The sequence below is a fragment of the Chiloscyllium plagiosum genome, unplaced genomic scaffold (genome assembly GCF_037043375.1).
Source record: "Chiloscyllium plagiosum isolate Xiang-an unplaced genomic scaffold, Cpla_swu_hap1 HiC_scaffold_25, whole genome shotgun sequence".
NCBI classification, from domain to species: domain Eukaryota; kingdom Metazoa; phylum Chordata; class Chondrichthyes; order Orectolobiformes; family Hemiscylliidae; genus Chiloscyllium; species Chiloscyllium plagiosum.
Genome location: NW_028270163.1, coordinates 23943654 through 23964692, shown reverse-complemented (window position 1 = coordinate 23964692; position 21039 = coordinate 23943654). Strand labels below are relative to the sequence as shown.

General features: G+C 48.3%; 1 protein-coding gene and 1 pseudogene across 7 annotated transcripts in view; both read right to left on the bottom strand.

Annotated features, from left to right (window-relative positions):
• Positions 1-18543, bottom strand: part of LOC148145301 (uncharacterized) — a 41072-nt pseudogene extending 22529 nt beyond the window's left edge.
• The window catches only part of LOC122562350 (epsin-2-like), a 144652-nt gene that overhangs the window by 80497 nt on the left and 43116 nt on the right, over positions 1-21039 (bottom strand). For 3 of the 7 annotated variants that reach the window (XM_088000504.1, XM_088000503.1, XM_088000505.1), the window contains exon 2: positions 18748-19410. In XM_088000504.1, the coding sequence (XP_087856630.1) occupies positions 18748-19410 (663 nt within the window). Of the gene's footprint in view, positions 1-18747; positions 19489-20358; positions 20732-21039 lie in introns of those variants that run through there. The other 4 variants (XM_088000508.1, XM_088000510.1, XM_088000507.1 and 1 more) reach the window with 3 other exon arrangements.

Sequence of the window (21039 nt, the reverse complement as noted above, 5' to 3'; positions counted from 1 at the left end):
GGGAGTGTGGCACTGTCTGAGGTTAGTATTGAGGGAGTGTCGCACGGTCGGAGGTTAGTATTGAAGGAATGTGGCACTGTCAGAGGTCATTACTGAGGGAGTGTCACACGGTCAGTGGTCAGTATTGAGGGAGTGCGGCACTGCCGGAGGTCAGTATTGATGGGGTGTGGCACTGTCAGAGGTTAGTATTGAGGGAGTGTGACACTGTCAGAAGTCAGTATTGATGGAGCGTGGCACTGTCGGAGTTTAGTATTGAGGGAATGTGGCACTGTCAGAGTTTAGTATTGAGGGAGTGTGGTTCTGTCAGAGGTTAGTATTGAGGGAGTGTGGCACTGTCGGAGGTTAGTATTGAGGGAGTGTGGCACTGTCGGAGGTTAGTATTGAGGGAATGTGGCACTGTCAGAGTTTAGTATTGAGGGAGTGTGGTTCTGTCAGAGGTTAGTATTGAGGGAGTGTGGCACTGTCAGATGTTAGTATTGAGGGAGTGTGGCACTGTCAGAGGTTAGTATTGAAAGAGTGTCGCACTGTCGGATGTCAGTATTGAGGGAGTGTGGCACTGTCAGAGGTTAGTATTTAAAGAGTGTCGCACTGTCAGAGGGTAGTGTTGAGGTAGTGTTGCACTGTCGGATGTCAGTATTGAGGGAGTGTTGCACTGTCAGAGATCAGTACTGAGAATATTGCACTGTCAGAGGATAGTATTGAGGGAGTGTCGCACTGCCAGAGCTTAGTATTGAGGGAATGTCGCTCCGTCGGATGTCAGTATTGATGGAGAGTGGCACTGTCAGAGGTTAGTATTGAGGGAATGTCACACGGTCAGTGGTCAGTACTGAGGGAGTGTCACACTGTCGGAGGTCAGTATTGATGGAGAATGGCACTGTCAGAGGTCATTACTGAGGGAGTGTCACATTGTCAGTGTTCAGTATTGAGGGAGTGTGGTACTGTCAATGGTCAGTATTGAGGCAGTGTGGCACTGTTTGAGGGTAGTATTGAGGAGTGTTGGACTGTCAGAGGTCAGTATTGAGGGAGTGTTGCACTGTCAGAGATAAGTACTGAGAGAATATCACACTGTCAGAGGTTAGTATTGAGGGAGTGTCGCACTGTCAGAGGTTAGAATTGAGAGAGTGTCGCACTGTCAGATGTTAGTATTGAGGGAGTGTGGCACTGTCAGAGGTTAGTATTGAGGGAGTGTTGCACTGTCAGAGATCAGTACTGAGAGAATGTCACACTGTCAGAGGGTAGTATTGAGGGAGTGTGGCACTGTCGGAGATCAGTACTGAGAGTGTTGCACTGTCAGAGGGTAGTATTGAGGGAGTGTCGCACTGTCAGAAGTTAGTATTGAGGGAGTGTCGCTCTGTCGGATGTCAGTATTGATGGAGAGTGGCACTGTCAGAGGTTAGTATTGAAGAGGTATTGCACTGTAAGAGATCAGTACTGAGGGAGTGTGGCACTGTCGGATGTCAGCATTGATGGAGTGTGGCCCTGTCAGAGGTCAGTATTAATGGAGAGTGGCACTGTCAGAGGTCAGTATTGAGGGAGTGTCACACGGTCAGTGGTCAGTATTGAGGGAGTGTCACACTGTCGTGGTCAGTATTGATGGAGGGTGGCACTGTCAGAGGTCATTACTGAGGGAGTGTCACATTGTCATAGTTCAGTATTGAGGGAGTGTGGTACTGTCGGATGTCAGTATTGATGCAATGTGGCACTGTTTGAGGGTAGTATTGAGGAGTGTCGCACTGTCGGGGGTTAGTATTGAGGGAGTGTGCCACTGTTGGAGGTTAGTATTGAGGGAGCGTGGAACTGCCGGTGGTTAGCATTGAGGCAGTGTGGCACTGTCGGAGGTCAGTATTGATGGAGTGTGGCACTGTCAGAGGTCAGTATTGAGGGAGTGTGGCACTGTCAGAAGTCAGTATTGAGGGAGTGTCGCACGGTCAGTGGTCAGTATTGAGGGAGTGTGGCACTGTCGGAGGTTAGTATTGAGGGAGTGTGGTACTGTCGGAGGTTAGTATTGAGGGAGTGTGGCACTGTCAGAGGTTAGTATTGAGGGAGTGTGGCACTGTCGGAGGTTAGTATTGAGGGAGTGTGGCACTGTCGGAGGTTAGTATTGAGGGAGTGTGGCACTGTCAGATGTTAGTATTGAGGGAGTGTGGCACTGTCGGAGGTCAGTATTGAGGGAGTGTGGCACTGTCGGAGGTTAGTATTGAGAGAGTGTCGCATTGTCGGATGTCAGTATTGAGGGAGTGTGGCACTGTCAGATTTTAGTATTGAGAGAGTGTCGCACTGTCGGATGTCAGTATTGAAGGAGTGTGACATTGTCAGAGGTTAGTATTGAAGAGTGTCGCACTGTCGGATGTCAGTATTGAGGGAGTGTGGCACTGTCAGAGGTTAGTATTGAGGGAGTGTGGCACTGTCAGAGATCAGTACTGAGAGTGTCGCACTGTCACAGGGTAGTATTGAGGGAGTGTCGCACTGTCAGAGGTTAGTATTGAGGGAGTGTCGCTCTGTCGGATGTCAGTATTGATGGAGAGTGGCACTGTCAGAGGGTAGTATTGAGGGAGTGATACACTCTCAGAGATCAGTACTGAGAGAATGTCACACTGTCAGAGGGTAGTATTGAGGGAATGTCACACGGTCAGTGGTCAGTATTGAGGGAGTGTCACACTGTCGGAGGTCAGTATTGATGGAGAGTGGCACGGTCAGAAGTCATTACTGAGGGAGTGTCACTTTGTCATAGTTCAGTCTTGAGGGAGGGTGGCACTGTTTGAGGGTAGTATTGAGGAGTGTCGTACTGTCGGAGGGCAGATTTGAGGGAGTGTGGCACTGTCAGAGGTTAGTATGGAGGGAGTGTTACACTGTCAGAGATCAGTACTGAGAGAATGTCACACTGTCAGAGGGTAGTATTGAGGGAGTGTCGCACTGTCAGAGGGTAGTATTGAGGGAGTGTCGCACTGACAGAGTTTAGAATTGAGATAGTGTCGCACTGTCGGATATCAGTATTGAGGGAGTGTCGCACTGTCAGAGGTAAGTATTGAGGGAGTGTTGCTCTGTCGGATGTCAGTATTGATGGGGAGTGGCACTGTCAGAGGTTAGCATTGAAGAGGTATTGCACTGTATGAGATCAGTATTGAGGGAGTGTGGCACTGTCAGAGGTTAGTATTGAAAGAGTGTCGCACTGTCGGATGTCAGTATTGAGGGAGTGTGGCTCTGTCAGAGGTTAGTATTGATGGAGAGTGGCACTGTCAGAGGTCATTGCTGAGGGAGTGTCACATTGTCATTGTTCAGTATTGAGGGAGTGTGGCACTGTCAGAGGTCAGTATTGAGAGAGTGTCACACGGTCATTGGTCAGTATTGAGGGAGTGCGGCACTGCCGGAGGTCAGTATTGATGGGGCGTGGCACTGTCAGAGTTTAGTATTGAGGGAGTGTGGCACTGTCAGATGTTAGTATTGAGGGAGTGTGGCACTGTCAGAGTTCAGTATTGAGGGAGTGTGGTACTGTCGGAGGTTAGTATTGAGGCAGTGTGGCACTGTCAGAGTTTAGTATTGAGGGAGTGTGGCACTGTCGGAGGTTAGTATTGAGGGAGTGTGGCACTGTCGGAGGTTAGTATTGAGGGAGTGTGGCACTGTCGGAGGTTAGTATTGAGGCAGTGTGGCACTGTCAGAGTTTAGTATTGAGGGAGTGTGGCACTGTCGGAGGTTAGTATTGAGGGAGTGTGGCACTGTCGGAGGTTAGTATTGAGGGAGTGTGGCACTGTCAGAGTTTAGTATTGAGGGAGTGTGGCACTGTCGGAGGTCAGTATTGAGGGAGTGTGGCACTGTCAGAGGTTAGTATTGAAAGAGTGTCGCACTGTCGGATGTCAGTATTGAGGGAGTGTGGCACTGTCAGAGTTTAGTATTGAGGGAGTGTGGTACTGTCGGAGGTTAGTATTGAGGGAGTGTGGCACTGTCAGAGTTTAGTATTGAGGGAGTGTGGCACTGTCAGAGTTTAGTATTGAGGGAGTGTGGCACTGTCAGAGTTTAGTATTGAGGGAGTGTGGCACTGTCAGATGGTAGTATTGAGGGAGTGTGGCACTGTCGGTGGTCAGTATTGAGGGAGTGTGGCACTGTCAGAGGTTAGTATTGAAAGAGTGTCGCACTGTCGGATGTCAGTATTGAGGGAGTGTGGCACTGTCAGAGGTTAGTAATGAGGGAGTGTGGCACTGTCAGCAGTTAGTATTGAGGGAGTGTGGCACTGTCAGAGGTTAGTATTGAGGTAGTGTTGCACTGTCAGATGTCAGTATTGAGGGAGTGTGGCACTGTCAGAGGGTTGTATTGAGAGAATGTCACACTGTCAGAGCTTAGTATTGAGGGAGTGTCGCTCCGTCGGATGTCAGTATTGATGGAGAGTGGCACTGTCAGAGGTTAGTATTGAGGGAGTGTTACACGGTCAGAGATCAGTACTGAGAGAATGTCACACTGTCAGAGGTTAGTATTGAGGGAATGTCACACGGTCAGTGGTCAGTATTGAGGGAGTGTCACACTGTCGGAGGTCAGTATTGATGGAGAGTGGCACTGTCAGAGATCATTACTGAGGGAGTGTCACATTGTCATACTTCAGTATTGAGGGAGTGTGGTACTGTCAATGGTCAGTATTGAGGCAGTTTGGCACTGTTTGAGGGTAGTATTGAGGGAGTGTCGCACTGTCAGAGGTCAGTATTGAGGCAGTGTGGCACTGTCAGAGGTCAGTATTGAGGGAGTGTGGCACTGTCAGAGATAAGTACTGAGAGAATGTCACACTGTCAGAGGGTAGTATTGAGGGTGTGTCGCACTGTCAGAGGTTAGAATTGAGAGAGTGTCGCACTGTCGGATATCAGTATTGAGGGAGTGTGGCACTGTCAGAGGTTAGTATTGAGGGAGTGTTGCACTGTCAGAGATCAGTACTGAGAGAATGTCACACTGTCAGAGGTTAGTATTGAGGGATTGTTGCACTGTCAGAGATCAGTACTGAGAGTGTTGCACTGTCAGAGGGTAGTATTGAGGGAGTGTCGCCATGTCAGAGGTTAGTATTGAGGGAGTGTCGCTCTGTCGGATGTCAGTATTGATGGAGAGTGGCACTGTCAGAGGTTAGTATTGAAGAGGTATTGCACTGTAAGAGATCAGTAATGAGGGAGTGTGGCACTGTCGGATGTCAGCATTGATGGAGTGTGGCCCTGTCAGAGGTCAGTATTGATGGAGTTTGGCACTGTCAGAGGTTAGTATTGAGGGAATGTCACACGGTCAGTGGTCAGTATTGAGGGAGTGTGGCACTGTCAGAGATCAGTACTGAGATAAGGTCACACTGTCAGAGGTTAGTATTGAGGGAATGTCACACGGTCAGTGGTCAGTATTGAGGGAGTGTCACACTGTCGGAGGTCAGTATTGATGGAGAGTGGCACTGTCAGAGGTCAGTATTGAGGGAGTGTCACACGGTCAGTGGTCAGTATTGAGGGAATGCGGCACTGCCGGAGGTCAGTATTGATGGGGTGTGTCACTGTCAGAGGTTAGTATTGAGGGAGTATGGCACTGTCAGAGTTTAGTATTGAGGGAGTGTGGTACTGTCGGAGGTTAGTATTGAGGGAGTGTGGCACTGTCAGAGTTTAGTATTGAGGGAGTGTGGCACTGTCAGATGTTAGTATTGAGGGAGTGTGGCACTGTCAGAGGTTAGTATTGAGAGAGTGTGGCAGCGTCAGAGGTTAGTATTGAAAGAGTGTCGCACTGTCGGAGGTCAGTATTGAGGTAGTTTTGCACTGTCGGATGTCAGTATTGAGGGTGTGTGGTACTGTCAGAGGTTAGTATTGAGGGAGTGTTGCAATGTCAGAGATTAGGATTGAGGGAGCGTCGCTCCGTCGGATGTCAGTATTGATGGAGAGTGGCATTGTCAGAGGTAATTACTGAGGGAGTGTCACACTGTCGGAGATCAGTATTGATGGAGAGTGGCACTGTCAGAGGCCATTACTGACGGAGTGTCACATTGTCATAGTTCAGTATTGAGGGAGTGTGGCACTGTCAGAGGTTAGTATTGAGGGAGTGTTGCACAGTCAGAGATCAGTACTGAGAGAATGTCACACTGTCAGAGGGTAGTATTGAGGGAGTGTGGCACTGTCAGATGTCAGTATTGAGGGAGTGTTGCACAGTCAGAGATCAGTACTGAGAGAATGTCACACTGTCAGAGGGTAGTATTGAGGGAGTGTGGCACTGTCAGATGTCAGTATTGATGGAGAGTGGCACTGTCAGAGGTTAGTATTGTGCGAGTGTTGCACTGTCGGAGATCAGTACTGAGAGTGTTGCACTGTCAGAGGGTAGTATTGAGGGAGAGTTGCACTGTCAGAGGATAGTATTGATGGAGAGTGGCACTGTCAGAGGTTAGTATTGAAGAGGTATTGCACTGTAAGAGATCAGTACTGAGGGAGTGTGGCACTGTCGGAGGTCAGTATTAATGGAGAGTGGCACTGTCAGAGGTTAGTATTGAGGGAGTGTGGCACGGTCAGTGGTCTGTATTGAGGGAGTGTCACACTGTCGGAGGTCAGTATTGATGGCGGGTGGCACTGTCAGAGGTCATTACTGAGGGAGTGTCACATTGTCATAGTTCAGTATTGAGGGAGTGTGGTCCTGTCGGATGTCAGTATTGAAACAGTGTGGCACTGTTAGAGGGTAGTATTGAGGAGTGTCGCACTGTTGGAGGTCAGTATTGATGGAGTGTGGCACTGTCGGATGTCAGTATTGAGGCTGTGTGGCACTGTTAGAGGGTAGTATTGAGGAGTGTCGCACTGTCGGGGGTTAGTATTGAAGGAGTGTGGAACTGCCGGTGGTTAGCATTGAGGCAGTGTGGCACTGTTGGAGGTCAGTATTGATGGAGTGTAGCACTGTCAGAGGTCAGTATTGAGGGGGTGTGGCACTGTCAGATGTCAGTATTGAGGGAGTGTCGCACGGTCAGTGGTCAGTATTGAGGGAGTGCGGCACTGCTGGAGGTCAGTATTGATGGGGTTTGCCACTGTCAGAGGTTAGTGTTGAGGGAGTGTCGCACTGTCGGAGGTTAGTATTGAGGGAGTGTGGCACTGTCGGATGTCAGTATTGAGGGAGCGTGGCACTGTCAGAGGTTAGTAATGAGGGAGTGTGGCACTGTCGGATGTCAGCATTGATGGAGTGTGGCCCTGTCAGAGGTCAGTATTGAGGGAGTGTGGCACTGTCAGAGATCAGTACTGAGATAATGTCACACTGTCAGAGGTTAGTATTGAGGGAATGTCACACAGTCAGTGGTCAGTATTGAGGGAGTGTCACACTGTCGGAGGTCAGTATTGATGGAGAGTGGCACTGTCAGAGGTCAGTATTGAGGGAGTGTCACACGGTCAGTGGTCAGTATTGAGGGAATGCGGCACTGCCGGAGGTCAGTATTGATGGGGTGTGGCACTGTCAGAGGTTAGTATTGAGGGAGTGTGGTACTGTCAGATGTTAGTATTGAGGGAGTGTGGCACTGTCAGAGGTCAGTATTGAGGGAGTGTGGCACTGTCAGAGGTTAGTATTGAAAGAGTGTCGCACTGTCGGATGTCAGTATTGAGGGCGCGTGGCACTGTCAGAGGTTAGTAATGAGGGAGTGTGGCACTGTCGGATGTCAGCATTGATGGAGTGTGGCCCTGTCAGAGGTCAGTATTGATGGAGTTTGGCACTGTCAGAGGTTAGTATTGAGGGAATGTCACACGGTCAGTGGTCAGTATTGAGGGAGTGTGGCACTGTCAGAGATCAGTACTGAGATAATGTCACACTGTCAGAGGTTAGTATTGAGGGAATGTCACACAGTCAGTGGTCAGTATTGAGGGAGTGTCACACTGTCGGAGGTCAGCATTGATGGAGAGTGGCACTGTCAGAGGTCAGTATTGAGGGAGTGTCACACGGTCAGTGGTCAGTATTGAGGGAATGCGGCACTGCCGGAGGTCAGTATTGAGGGAGTGTGGCACTGTCGGAGGTTAGTATTGAGGGAGTGTGGCACTGTCAGAGGTTAGTATTGAAAGAGTGTCGCACTGTTGGATGTCAGTATTGAGGGAGTGTGGCACTGTCAGAGGTTAGTAATGAGGGAGAGTGGCAGTGTCAGAGGTTAGTAATGAGGGAGTGTGGCTTTGTCAGAGGTTAGTATTGACAGAGTGTCGCACTGTCGGAGGCCAGTATTGAGGTAGTTTTGCACTGTCGGATGTCAGTATTGAGGGAGTGTGGTACTGTCAGAGGTTAGTATTGAGGGAGTGTTGCACAGTCAGAGATCAGTACTGAGAATGTTGCACTGTCAGAGGGTAGTATTGAGGGAGTGTTGCACTGTCAGTGCAACGTTCTCAGTACTGATCTCTGACAGTGCAACACTCCCTCAATACTACCCTCTGACAGTGCAACGTTCTCAGTACTGATCTCTGTCAGAGGGTTGTATTGAGGGAGTGTCGCACTGTCAGAGCTTAGTATTGAGGGAGTGTCGCTCCGTCGGATGTCAGTATTGATGGAGAGTGGCATTGTCAGACGTTAGTATTGAGGGAGTGTTACACTGTCAGAGATCAGTAATGAGAGAATGTCACACTGTCAGAGGTTAGTATTGAGGGAATGTCACACGGTCAGTGGTCAGTATTGAGGGAGTGTCACACTGTCGGAGGTCAGTATTGATGGAGAGTGGCACTGTCAGAGGTCATTACTGAGGGAGTGTCACATTATCATAGTTCAGTATTGAGGGAGTGTGGTACTGTCAATGGTCAGTATTGAGGCAGTGTGGCACTGTTTGAGGGTAGTATTGATGGAGTGTGGCACTGTCAGAGATACGTACTGAGAGAATGTCACACTGTCAGAGGGTAGTATTGAGGGAGTGTCGCACTGTCAGAGGGTAGTATTGAGGGAGTGTCGCACTGTCAGAGGTTAGAATTGAGAGAGTGTCGCACTGTCGGATATCAGTATTGAGGGAGTGTGGCACTGTCAGAGGTTAGTATTGAGGGAGTGTTGCACAGTCAAAGGTTAGTTTTGAGGGAGTGTTGCACTGTCAGAGATCAGTACTGAGAGAATATCACACTGTCAGAGGATAGTATTGAGGGAGTGTCGCACTGTTGGATGTCAGGATTGAGGGAGTGTTGCACTGTCAGAGGTTAGTATTGAGGGAATGTCACACGGTCAATGGTCAGTATTGAGGGAGAGTCACACTGTCGGAGGTCAGTATTGATGGAGAGTGGCACTGTCAGAGGTCATTACTGACGGAGTGTCACATTGTCATAGTTCAGTATTGAAGGAGTGTGGCACTGTCAGAGGTCAGTATTGAGGGAGTGTCACACGGTCAGTGGTCAGTATTGAGGGAGTGCGGCACTGCCGGAGGTCAGTATTGATGGGGTGTGGCACTGTCAGAGGTTAGTATTGAGGGAGTGTGGCACTGACAGAGTTTAGTATTGAGGGAGTGTGGTACTGTCGGAGGTTAGTATTGAGGGAGCGTGGCACTGTCAGAGGTTAGTAATGAGGGAGTGTGGCACTGTCAGAGGTTAGTATTGAGGGAGTGTGGCACTGTCAGAGGTTAGTATTGAGGGAGCGTCGCAGTGTTGGATGTCAGTATTGAGGGAGTGTGGCACTGTCAGAGGTTAGTATTGAGGGAGTGTTGCACTGTCAGAGATAAGTACTGAGAGAATGTCACACTGTCAGAGGTTAGTATTGAGGGAGTGTCGCACTGTCAGAGGTTAGAATTGAGAGAGTGTCGCACTGTCAGATGTCAGTATTGAGGGAGTGTGGCACTGTCAGAGGTTAGTATTGAGGGAGTGTTGCACAGTCAGAGATCAGTGCTGAGAGAATGTCACACTGTCGGAGGTCAGTATTGATGGAGAGTGGCACTGTCAGAGGTTAGTATTGAGGGAGCGTCGCAGTGTTGGATGTCAGTATTGAGGGAGTGTGGCACTGTCAGAGGTTAGTATTGAGGGAGTGTTGCACTGTCAGAGATAAGTACTGAGAGAATGTCACACTGTCAGAGGTTAGTATTGAGGGAGTGTCGCACTGTCAGAGGTTACAATTGAGAGAGTGTCGCACTGTCAGATGTTAGTATTGAGGGAGTGTGGTATTCTCGGAGGTTAGTATTGAGGGAGTGTTGCACTGTCAGAGGTCAGTATTGAGGGAGTGTCAACACTGCCGGAGGTCAGTATTGATGGAGAGTGGCTCTGTCAGAGGTTAGTATTGAGGGAGTGTGGCACTGTCGGAGGTTAGTATTGAGAGAGTGTGGCACTGTCGGAGGTTTGTATTGATGGAGTGTGGCAGTTCAGAGGTCAGTACTGAGGGTGTGTGGCACTGTCAGAGGTTAGTATTGAGGGAGTGTGGCACAGTCGGAGGTCAGTAATGAGGGTGTATGGCACCGTCAGAGGTCAGTATTGAGGGAGTGTCACACTGTCGGGGGTTAGTATTGAGGGAGTGTGGCACTGTCAGAAGTTAGTATTGATGGGGTGTGGCACTGTCAGAGGTTAGTATTGATGGGGTTTGGCACTGTCAGAGGTTAGTATTGAGGGAGTGTGGCACTGTCAGAGGTCATTATTAAGAGAGTGTGGCACTGTCAGAGGTCAGTATTGATGGGGTGTGGCACTGTCAGAGATTAGTATTGAGGAAGTGTGGCACTGTCAGTGGTTAGTATTGAGTGAGTGTGGCACTGTCGGAGGTTAGTATTGAGGGAGTGTGGCACTGTCAGAGTTTAGTATTGAGGGAGTGTGGCACTGTCAGAGTTTAGTATTGAGGGAGTGTGGTACTGTCAGAGGTTAGTATTGAGGGAGCGTGGTACTGTCAGAGTTTAGTAATGAGGGAGTGTTGCACAGTCAGAGATCAGTACTGAGAGAATGTCACACTGTCAGAGGTTAGTATTGAGGGAATGTCACACGGTCAATGGTCAGTATTGAGGGAGTGTCACACTGTTGGAGGTAAGTATTGATGGAGAGTGGCACTGTCAGAGGTCATTACTGAGGGAGTGTCACATTGTCATAGTTCAGTATTGAAGGAGTGTGGTACTGTCAATGGTCAGTATTGAGGCAGTGTGGCACTGTCAGAGTTTAGTATTGAGGGAGTGTGGTACTGTCGGAGGTTAGTATTGAGGGAGTGTGGTACTGTCGGAGGTTAGTATTGAGGGAGTGTGGCACTGTCAGAGTTTAGTATTGAGGGAGTGTGGCACTGTCAGAGGTTAGTATTGAAAGAGTGTCGCACTGTCGGAGGTCAGTATTGAGGGAGTGTGGCACTGTCAGAGGTTAGTATAGAAAGAGTGTCGCACTGTCGGAGGTCAGTATTGAGGTAGTGTTGCACTGTCAGAGATCAGTACTGAGAGAATGTCACACTGTCAGAGGGGAGTATTGAGGGAGTGTGGCACTGTCAGAGGTTAGTATTGAGGGAGCGTCGCACTGTCAGAGATAAGTACTGAGAGAATGTCACACTGTCAGAGGTTAGTATTGAGGGAGTGTCGTACTGTCAGAGGTTAGAATTGAGAGAGTGTCGCACTGTCAGATGTCAGTATTGATGGAGAGTGGCACTGTCAGAGGTTAGTATTGAGGGAATGTCACACGGTCAGTGGTCTGTATTGAGAGAGTGTCGCACTGTCGGATGTTAGTATTGAGGGAGTGTGGTATTCTCGGAGGTCAGTATTGAGGGAGTGTCAACACTGCCGGAGGTCAGTATTGATGGAGAGTGGCTCTGTCAGAGGTTCGTATTGAGGGAGTGTGGCACTGTCAATGGTCAGTATTGACGGAGTGTCGCACTGTCGGAGGTTAGTATTGAAGGAATGTGGCACTGTCAGAGGTCAGTACTGAGGGTGTGTGGCACTGTCGGAGGTTAGTATTGAGGGAGTGTCGCTCTGTCGGATGTCAGTATTGAGGGAGTGTGGCACTGTCAGAGGTTAGTATTGAGGGAGTGTTGCACAGTCAGAGATCAGTACTGAGAGAATGTCACACTGTCAGAGATTAGTATTGAGGGAATGTCACACGGTCAGTGGTCTGTATTGAGAGAGTGTCGCACTGTCGGATGTTAGTATTGAGGGAGTGTGGTATTCTCGGAGGTCAGTATTGAGGGAGTGTCACACTGTCGGAGGTCAGTATTGATGGAGAGTGGCACTGTCAGAGGTCATTACTGAGGGAGTGTCACATTGTCATAGTTCAGTATTGAAGGAGTGTGGCACTGTCATAGTTCAGTATTGAAGGAGTGTGGCACTGTCATAGTTCAGTATTGAGGGAGTGTGGCACTGTCAGATGTTAGTATTGAGGGAGTGTGGCACTGTCAGAGTTTAGTATTGAGGGAGTGTGGTACTGTCGGAGGTTAGTATTGAGGGAGTGTGGCACTGTCAGAGTTTAGTATTGAGGGAGTGTGGTACTGTCGGAGGTTAGTATTGAGGGAGTGTGGCACTGTCAGAGTTTAGTATTGAGGGAGTGTGGTACTGTCAGAGGTTAGTATTGAGGGAGTGTCGCACTGTCGGAGGTCAGTATTGAGGGAGTGTGGCACTGTCAGAGGTTAGTATAGAAAAAGTGTCGCACTGTCGGAGGTCAGTATTGAGGTAGTGTGGCACTGTCAGAGATCAGTACTGAGAGAATGTCACACTGTCAGAGGTTAGTATTGAAAGAGTGTCGCACTGTCAGAGATCAGTACTGAGAATGTTGCACTGTCAGAGGGTAGTATTGAGGGAGTGTCGCACTGTCAGAGGTTAGTATTGAGGGAGTGTTACACTGTCAGAGATCAGTACTGAGAGAATGTCACACTGTCAGAGGTTAGTATTGAGGGAATGTCACACGGTCAGTGGTCTGTATTGAGGGAGTGTCACACTGTCGGAGGTCAGTATTGATGGAGAGTGGCACTGTCAGAGGTCATTACTGAGGGAGTGTCACATTGTCATAGTTCAGTATTGAGGGAGTGTGGTACTGTCAATGGTCAGTATTGAGGCAGTGTGGCACTGTTTGAGGGTAGTATTGAGGGAGTGTCGCACTGTCAGAGGTCAGTATTGAGGGAGTGTGGCACTGTCAGAGGTTAGTATTGAGGGAATGTTGCACTGTCAGAGATAAGTACTGAGAGAATGTCACACTGTCAGAGGGTAGTGTTGAGGGAGTGTCGCACTGTGTGAGGGCAGTATCGAGGGAGTGTCGCACTGTCAGAGCTTAGAATTGAGAGAGTGTCGCACTGTCGGATGTCAGTACTGAGGGAGTGTGGCACTGTCGGATGTCAGCATTGATGGAGTGTGGCACTGTCAGAGGTCAGTATTGATGGAGTTTGGCACTGTCAGAGGTTAGTATTGAGGGAATATCACACGGTCAGTGGTCAGTATTGAAGGAGTGTCACACTGTCGGAGGTCAGTATTGATGCAGGGTGGCACTGTCAGAGGTCATTACTGAGGGAGTGTCACATTGTCATAGTTCAGTATTGAGGGAGTGCGGTACTGTCGGATGCCACTATTGAGGCAGTGTGGCTCTGTTGGAGGGTAGTATTGAGGAGTGTGGCACTGTCGGATGTCATTATTGATGGAGTGTGGCACTGTCAGAGGTTATTATTGAGGGAGTGTGGCACTGTCAGAGGTCAGTATTGAGGGAGTGTCGCACGGTCAGTGGTCAGTATTGAGGGAGTGTGGCACTGCCGGAGGTCAGTATTGATGGGGTGTGGCACTGTCAGAGGTTAGTATTGAGGGAGTGTGGCACTGTCAGAGGTTAGTATTGAGTGAGTGTCGCTCTGTCGGATGTCAGTATTGAGGGAGAGTGGCACTGTCAGAGGTTAGTATTGAGGGATTGTGGCACTGTCAGAGATCAGTACTGAGAGAATGTCACACTGTCAGAGGGTAGTATTGAGGAGTGTCGCTCTGTCGGATGTCAGTATTGATGGAGAGTGGCACTGTCAGAGGTTAGTATTGAAGAGGTATTGCACTGTCAGAGATCAGTACTGAGGGAGTGTCGCACTGTCAGAGGTTAGTATTGAGTGTGCGTCACACTGTTGGATGTCAGTATTGAGGGAGTGTTGCACTGTCAGAGGTTAGTATTGAGGGAATGTTGCACTGTCAGAGATCAGTACTGAGAGAATGTCACACTGTCAGAGGGTAGTATTGATGGAGAGTGGCACTGTCAGAGGTTAGTATTGTGCGAGTGATGCACTGTCGGAGATCAGTACTGAGAGTGTTGCACTGTCAGAGGGTAGTATTGAGGGAGAGTTGCACTGTCAGAGGGTAGTATTGAGGAGTGTCGCTCTGTCGGATGTCAGTATTGATGGAGAGTGGCACTGTCAGAGGTTAGTATTGAAGAGGTATTGCACTGTCAGAGATCAGTACTGAGGGTGTGTGGCACTGTCAGAGGTTAGTATTGAGGGAATGTCTCACGGTCAGTGGTCAGTATTGAGGGAGTGTCACACTGTCGGAGGTCATTATTGAGAGAGTGTGGCACTGTCAGAGGTTAGTATGGAGGGAGTGTGGTACTGTCAGAGGTTAGTATTGATGGAGTGTGGCACTGTCGGAGGTTAGTATTCAGAGAGTGTGGCACTGTTGTAGGTTTGTATTGATGGAGTGTGGCAGTTCAGAGGTCAGTACTGAGGGAGTGTCGCACCGTCGGAGGTTAGTATTGAGGGAGTGTGGCACTGTCAGAGGTCAGTATTGATGGAGTGTGGCACTGTCAGAGGTCAGATTTGAACGAGTGTCGCACTGTCGGTGGTTAGTATTGAGGGAGTGTCGCACTGTCGGAGGTTAGTATTGATGGAGAGTGGCACTGTCAGAGGTTAGTATTGAGGGAGTGTTGCACAGAGATCAGTACTGAGAGAATGTCACATTGTCAGAGGTTAGTATTGAGGGAATGTCACACGGTCAATGGTCAGTATTGAAGGAGTGTCATACTGTCGGAGGTCAGTATTGATGGACTGTGGCACTGTCAGAGGTCAGTTTTGAGCGAGTGTCGCACTGTCAGAGGTCATTATTGAGAGAGTCTGGCACTGTTGGAGGTTTGTATTGATGGAGTGTGGCAGTTCAGAGGTCAGTACTGAGGGAGTATCGCACCGTCGGAGGTTAGTATTGATGGAGTGTGGCACTGTCAGAGGTCAGTTTTGAGCGAGTGTCGCACTGTCGGAGGTTAGTATTGAGGGAGTGTGGCACTGTCGGAGGATAGTATTGATGGAGTGTAGCAGTGTCAGAGGTCAGTACTGAGGGAGTGTCGCACTGTCGGAGGTTAGTATTGAGGGAGTGTCGCACTGTCGGAGGTCAGTATTGACGGAGTGTGGCACTGTCAGAGGTTAGTATTGAGGGAGTGTGGCACTGTCGGAGGTCAGTATTGACGGAGTGTCGTACTGTCAGGTCAGTATTGATGGAGTGTGGCATTGTCAGAGATCAGTATTGAGGGAGTGTTGTACTGTCAAGAGTTTAGTTTTGAAGTCGCGTCGCAGTATCTGTGGTCAGTACTGAGGGAGTGTCATGTTATCGAAGAAACACATTTCCCAGTGCAAGTCTCAATAACGAGTCTTCAATTTCGCCAAAATCACAAGGAATTGGGATGCTTATGCAATATGATTAGTGCTGTAAAACACCCAACACTTTGCTGCAATTTCTCATAAAGGTGCATTTGTTCCAAACGGAAAAAAAAATGAGGAGGAATGATGCAAGAATTGATTGTGAACTTGTTTTCTGGTCATCGTACTGATGCCCTTCGCACTCAGTGCCCAGGATACAGACATGTGTGCGTCATTGCTGTAATATTGACATTAAACTATCAATGAAGATCTAGGGCAGTTAGAACAATCTCATTCTGTGTTTGCTCCATGGTTTGCACTGGATCCCAAATTCTGTCTGAAACATTCAATGCTGCATTGTCAAAATACTGTCTGTCAGATGATGAAGCCCCATCGCTTTCTCAGTGGGAATCTGGGACATTATTCAGGTTATAGTAGGACAGGTTTCTCAAGTGGCCTGGCCAGTATTTATCCTTCAACCTATCTTCCTAAAAAAAACTCTCTGGTCATTATCATGTAGTTGTTTGTAGGATCTTGCTGTGTCTAAATTGGCTACTATCTTTCCAGTTGCCAAGCTTTAAAAGTACTTCATTGACTGTAAAGTACTTTGGGATATCTTGAGGTAGTGACAGGCACTATAAAAATGCTAGTGAGTCTTGTTTTCTCATTGTACCATGTGGCCATCAGGATGGTGAACCAGAATGACCTTGATCTTTTGTCCCTAACTTCCTGCAAGAAGTTGGAATTGCGTTAAAGCAATATTGGCACAAGCCACGGAATCCCACGCAGTGATCAGAGAATTGAAGTTCACTCCAATCTCAGCCAGTGACCCCTGCCTGAGGATTGTGAAAGCTCTGTGCTGTCTCAGAGCCTAACTGTGTTGCTCCATTACTGTGTACACTGAGGAAACCAGCTGAGGTCACAGGCAGCAAACAGTAAACATTGCACTAATCTCAGCTTTACACCCTGCAGCTTCAACAATGCTCAAGAAACTCGATGCCATTCAGGATAAAGCAGTTCCATTCTCATCTACCGAACTCAATACTCACTGCCCTCCATCATGTGGGTGCAGTGGTAGCAGGGTGTACCAAATGTAAGATAAATTGGAGCAACTCTTCAACAGCAAATCCATGGTCTCTGCCATCTAGAAGGACAAAGGTAACAGCTGCATGGACAAACCACCTCGTTTTCCTTCTCAAGCCACTCACTGTTCTGACCGAGAACTCAATCACCGTTCCTTCACCATTGCTAGGTCAAACTCCTGGAACCTGTGAACAGCACCATGGGTATGCTAACACCACATAGACTGCAGTGATTCAAGGTGGCAGCTCTACACCACCTTCTAAGGGCATTTAGGGATCATCCCATAGATGAAGGGAAATATAACCACAGTGTACTACACTGTTAGGGGCATCTGAATTAAAATTAACATTTTTTCACTCTGTCAAGGTGCCGGTGTTCGACTGGAGTGGACAAAGTCAGATGACACCAGGTTATAGTCCAACAGGTTTATTTGAAATCAGAAGCTCTCGGAGTGTTGCCCCTTCACCTGATGAAGAAGCAATGCTACGAAAATTTATGGTTTCAAATAAACCTGTCGGACTATTACCCGGTGTTGCAATTTCTGACATGTTCTGTATTGTTCTATGTTCTATGTTTCCGCTGTTTGGCACAGTCGATCCCTGTTAATTCATTCTCTGGCCACCTAAACGTTCATTCCAAATCCTACAGCCCGGGACCCACATCACATCAAACCTAATCAAATCTTGGAGTGAAAATTTCTGCCTGGCTTCTAGTGTCACTGACGCTTCCAGGAATAACTGATTAGAATATAATCATGCTCCTTGATATAAATAATTCAAATTTGAACTTGTGAATCAATTTTTAACACTGCGACCCCGTAGTCAACTGAACTGCCTGTTCCCTGGTCCAAGGTGTTCCCTGGATTACATGGTGTGGTTCTCTCCTACAAGAGGTGTAGGTAATCCCTGGGTTCACAGCCTACTGGCTCCAGTGGAGCTAAGCAGAGGCATCAAACTGTCAGGGAAGGCAAACTGACTCCTCAGTAGCCCAGCCGACCGAGTCCCCTATTGTTTCTAAAGGGTTACAGGAGCCTGGTCAGCTGCAGGTCATGTCAGCAGCACAGAGGGCCTCCGAGAATCAGTGCCAGGATGAACCATTTGTTCCTGTTCATTTAATGTACAGCACCACAGGGTTTGGAAAGGGAATTGATGGGACGAGTTCCTTCTGGACAATGGTTCAGCTGATTGAGAAGAGGGAGAAGGATGTCATGGATACAGTTACAATCTGAGAAGTGAAATAGGAGACACACTCACAACACAAAGCAACGTGAGATAATTCTACAAACGCAGTGAGCTTTCCAGAATTGTCCAGCCTGTGTGCTATCTGAAAACCACAGAATGTGGGAAGTTTCCAGGTCCTTTTCTGTCAGACGTAGTCACAGCCTATTCTGAAACACACCATGTGAGCAGGTGAAGGACTTTATCCTGTACTCTGCTCAAGGCAGTCCCCTCTAACACACCCACCCCATTTCTGGCGATACCAACTTGTGCTACGGTATTGGGGAGCTCGAAGAGACATTCTCAATGGGAGAGTGGACAGCGAAAGTTCACAGGCAATTCAATCACAGCAGAAGGGACTCTGTTCTCAACCACACCCACACTTCCCAGCAACAGTTAGGGAATACAGTCAGTATGCAAAACCCTAGGGATATTCTCTCCACACCCACAGTCAAAGAAACAAACCATTCCATCAACCAATGTGAGAAAGTGGAGTTTGTCTCTGCACATTTGTGTGTCTGTACATCTGTGTGTGCATATGCCTGTTTGCCAACATGCACATTTATGTGTGCGCGTGTGTGTATATGTATATGTACACGTTTACATGTGAAAATGTGTATATATATACACACACACACACACGTGTGTGCACATGTCTGTGTGTATGTTTATTTCAATATCTGTCTAGGCTTTCACAACCTCAGGATGTCTCAAAAACCTTTACATCCAATTCAGTGCTGGGGGATCGCTCCTGATTGTCTTTGAATAGTACCTTAGGACCTTTTACATCCAGAGATGACAAATGGATCATCGTTTTTTTTTAACTCTCCTGTGGGACTTGGGAGTTAATGTCAAAATCTCTGACAATGCAGCAACCCTTCAGTTGGCAGAGTTAGTCTGAAGTTGGTTTGAACTCAACCTCTGATTCTGACCCTCTGAGAAAAACAGAACTTTAACTGAAACTAGAAGCCACAGCAAATTGTCATGCAGCAGCGAGGCCAGTAGCTGTACTCACATTCATTGAGAGACACAGGCGATCCACCTCTAGACTTTCTGAAATCCTCGCCATAACTGTACGAAGACAGGTTTGGATGACTGGATCCTCGACCGAAGGTTGTTTGTTGGTTACTGCCCATTCCTGTAGCCACCTGGGACATCCTCTCTTTAGTTTTCAGTGCGTGAGCTCGATCCTGGCGCAAACGATCTTCATCTTTCAGCAGAGCAACCAACTGTTTGGCCTTCTCTCTCACATTGATACCTTGGTCTTTCCCATCCCGGTCAATGTACTGAAAATCCTTCAGAGTCTGCACAGTGAAGATGTTCTCCTTACATTGCTGAGACACCTTCTCTGAACCAGTCTTGATCAAATAATCTAGCAGGGTCAGTGCCTTATAGACATGTCTCCAATTCTTCCCATGATCATTCAAACGCTTCCAAATCATGCCCATGATCTCGGAAAATGCCACCACGTTAAAGGTCAGGTCCGCAATGTTGGACATGAGGGAACTGGGTGGGCCCCAGGGGTCATTGGATGTGGCTTCTCGCACTTTGATCTCGGCATCCGAGTAATTATGGACAATGTTCTTCATTTGTCTTCGAATCGCTGAGGTGGCCATTCTCGGTCTTCGACTCAATCCCGACTGGAGACAAATCAACTCGACCCGGGGAGTTTGTATTACTGTAATCCAAGAGGACAGGGGGTCACTATCCCATCAGGATTTGTCCCCAACCACCAGCAAGAATCAGGGAGCCTCAGCTGTGAGCGGAAGAATGAGAGGAGTCATCTTAGAGATCTACAAACTCACACTGTCCCCTTGAGTAACTCCCTCCCAGAAGAGGGTCTCACCCTGCTGCCGGTGGGGGGAGTGGTTCTGGTGCTGACTCCCCGCATTCTGAAGCAGGGAGCTACAACCAAAACACTCAAGCAATGATGGGGCTCCCTCACTAATAGGCCAGCTTTTAAAGTTAAAGCTTTAATTCCAATTCATTTGTAAATTCATTTTGAGAGCCACCATCCCAGATTAAGGTCTGCACACAAGTCACACACACTCACTCAAACACATCCACTTCAATCACCCACTTTGCTCACTCAGTTCACCCTCCCCATGCTTTAAACTTCCCACCTCCCTCAGCACTCACCCTCACACACAGAAACTGAGATCACTCACACACACACACAAACAGTTTCTCCATTCACTTGGAATGTGCTAACCCTATGCAGCCTGGTATTAGCACTGCCAACCTTACAGTAGCCCGCCAACTCCCTCTCAGTTCAATCAGTGAGTGAAATGAACACTTTGACTGCCTTTGCAATGGAGCAGGTGACTTTATCTGGGTCCAAGCTTGAAGCAATCACCCCTTGCTCTCCTTGGCTCAATGTACTCACTGCAACATGGAATTAATGGGAGCTCTCCAAAGCAGAAAGAGAGACAGTCCATTCAGATTACTAGAGCAGAATAAGACAGACTGAATTTAGTGAGCCCAACTTTCAAACACCCATTGGTGGACACAAGTTCTTGCAGTTTATCCACTGAATGATTGTTGTCCAGAGAGAGATCAGCTGTGGGAAATTTTAAAAATTCAGATACATTACTGAGAGCACATTCAGATACGTTACAGAACTCACCGATCGCTGGATAAATGTGTCCTGTAAGCAACTCCCAAACAAAGTGAGCAGGATTTGCAAAACCAGCAACTCTGAGGTCAAACAGAGCAACTCTGAGGTCAAACAGAGCAGGAGGGCGGACTGGAGGGGAAGCAAACCAGATCAATCCATTGCTGGAATCCAGGGAGTGTTCACTAACTGTAACGTTAGCATTCACCATTCTCCCATTAGAGAGAACCATCACAGTTTTGAACAGAGGCAGAGGGGGTTACTCCACACTGTAGTGTCTGTGAAAGCCAGAATGAAGGGTTGTCTGTTTTTGACAGCTCAGCTCACTCTGTGAGGCTTCCCCATTTACACAGACTTCACTTTAACTCAATCCAAATAGAGAGAGGCAGGAAAAGAACTTAAGCTCTGGACCAGAGAAAAGGTTATCGATACCTCAGCTCCCGCCTTTGGAGCTGATTGACTTGGTTGGGGGAAGGGAGAGCTGATCGACTGTGGGGGGAAGGACAGGAGGGGAGCTGATCGACTGTGGTGGGGGGAGGAGGGGACAGGAGCTGATCGACTGTGGGGAGAAGGGCAGGAAGCTGATTGGGGGGGGATTAGGGGGAAGCTGGTCCTCTGTAGGGGGCAGTGAGGAAGCTGATCAAGTGTGGGGGGGGCGGGGGGAAAGCTGATCGAGTGTGGGGGGGGCGGGGG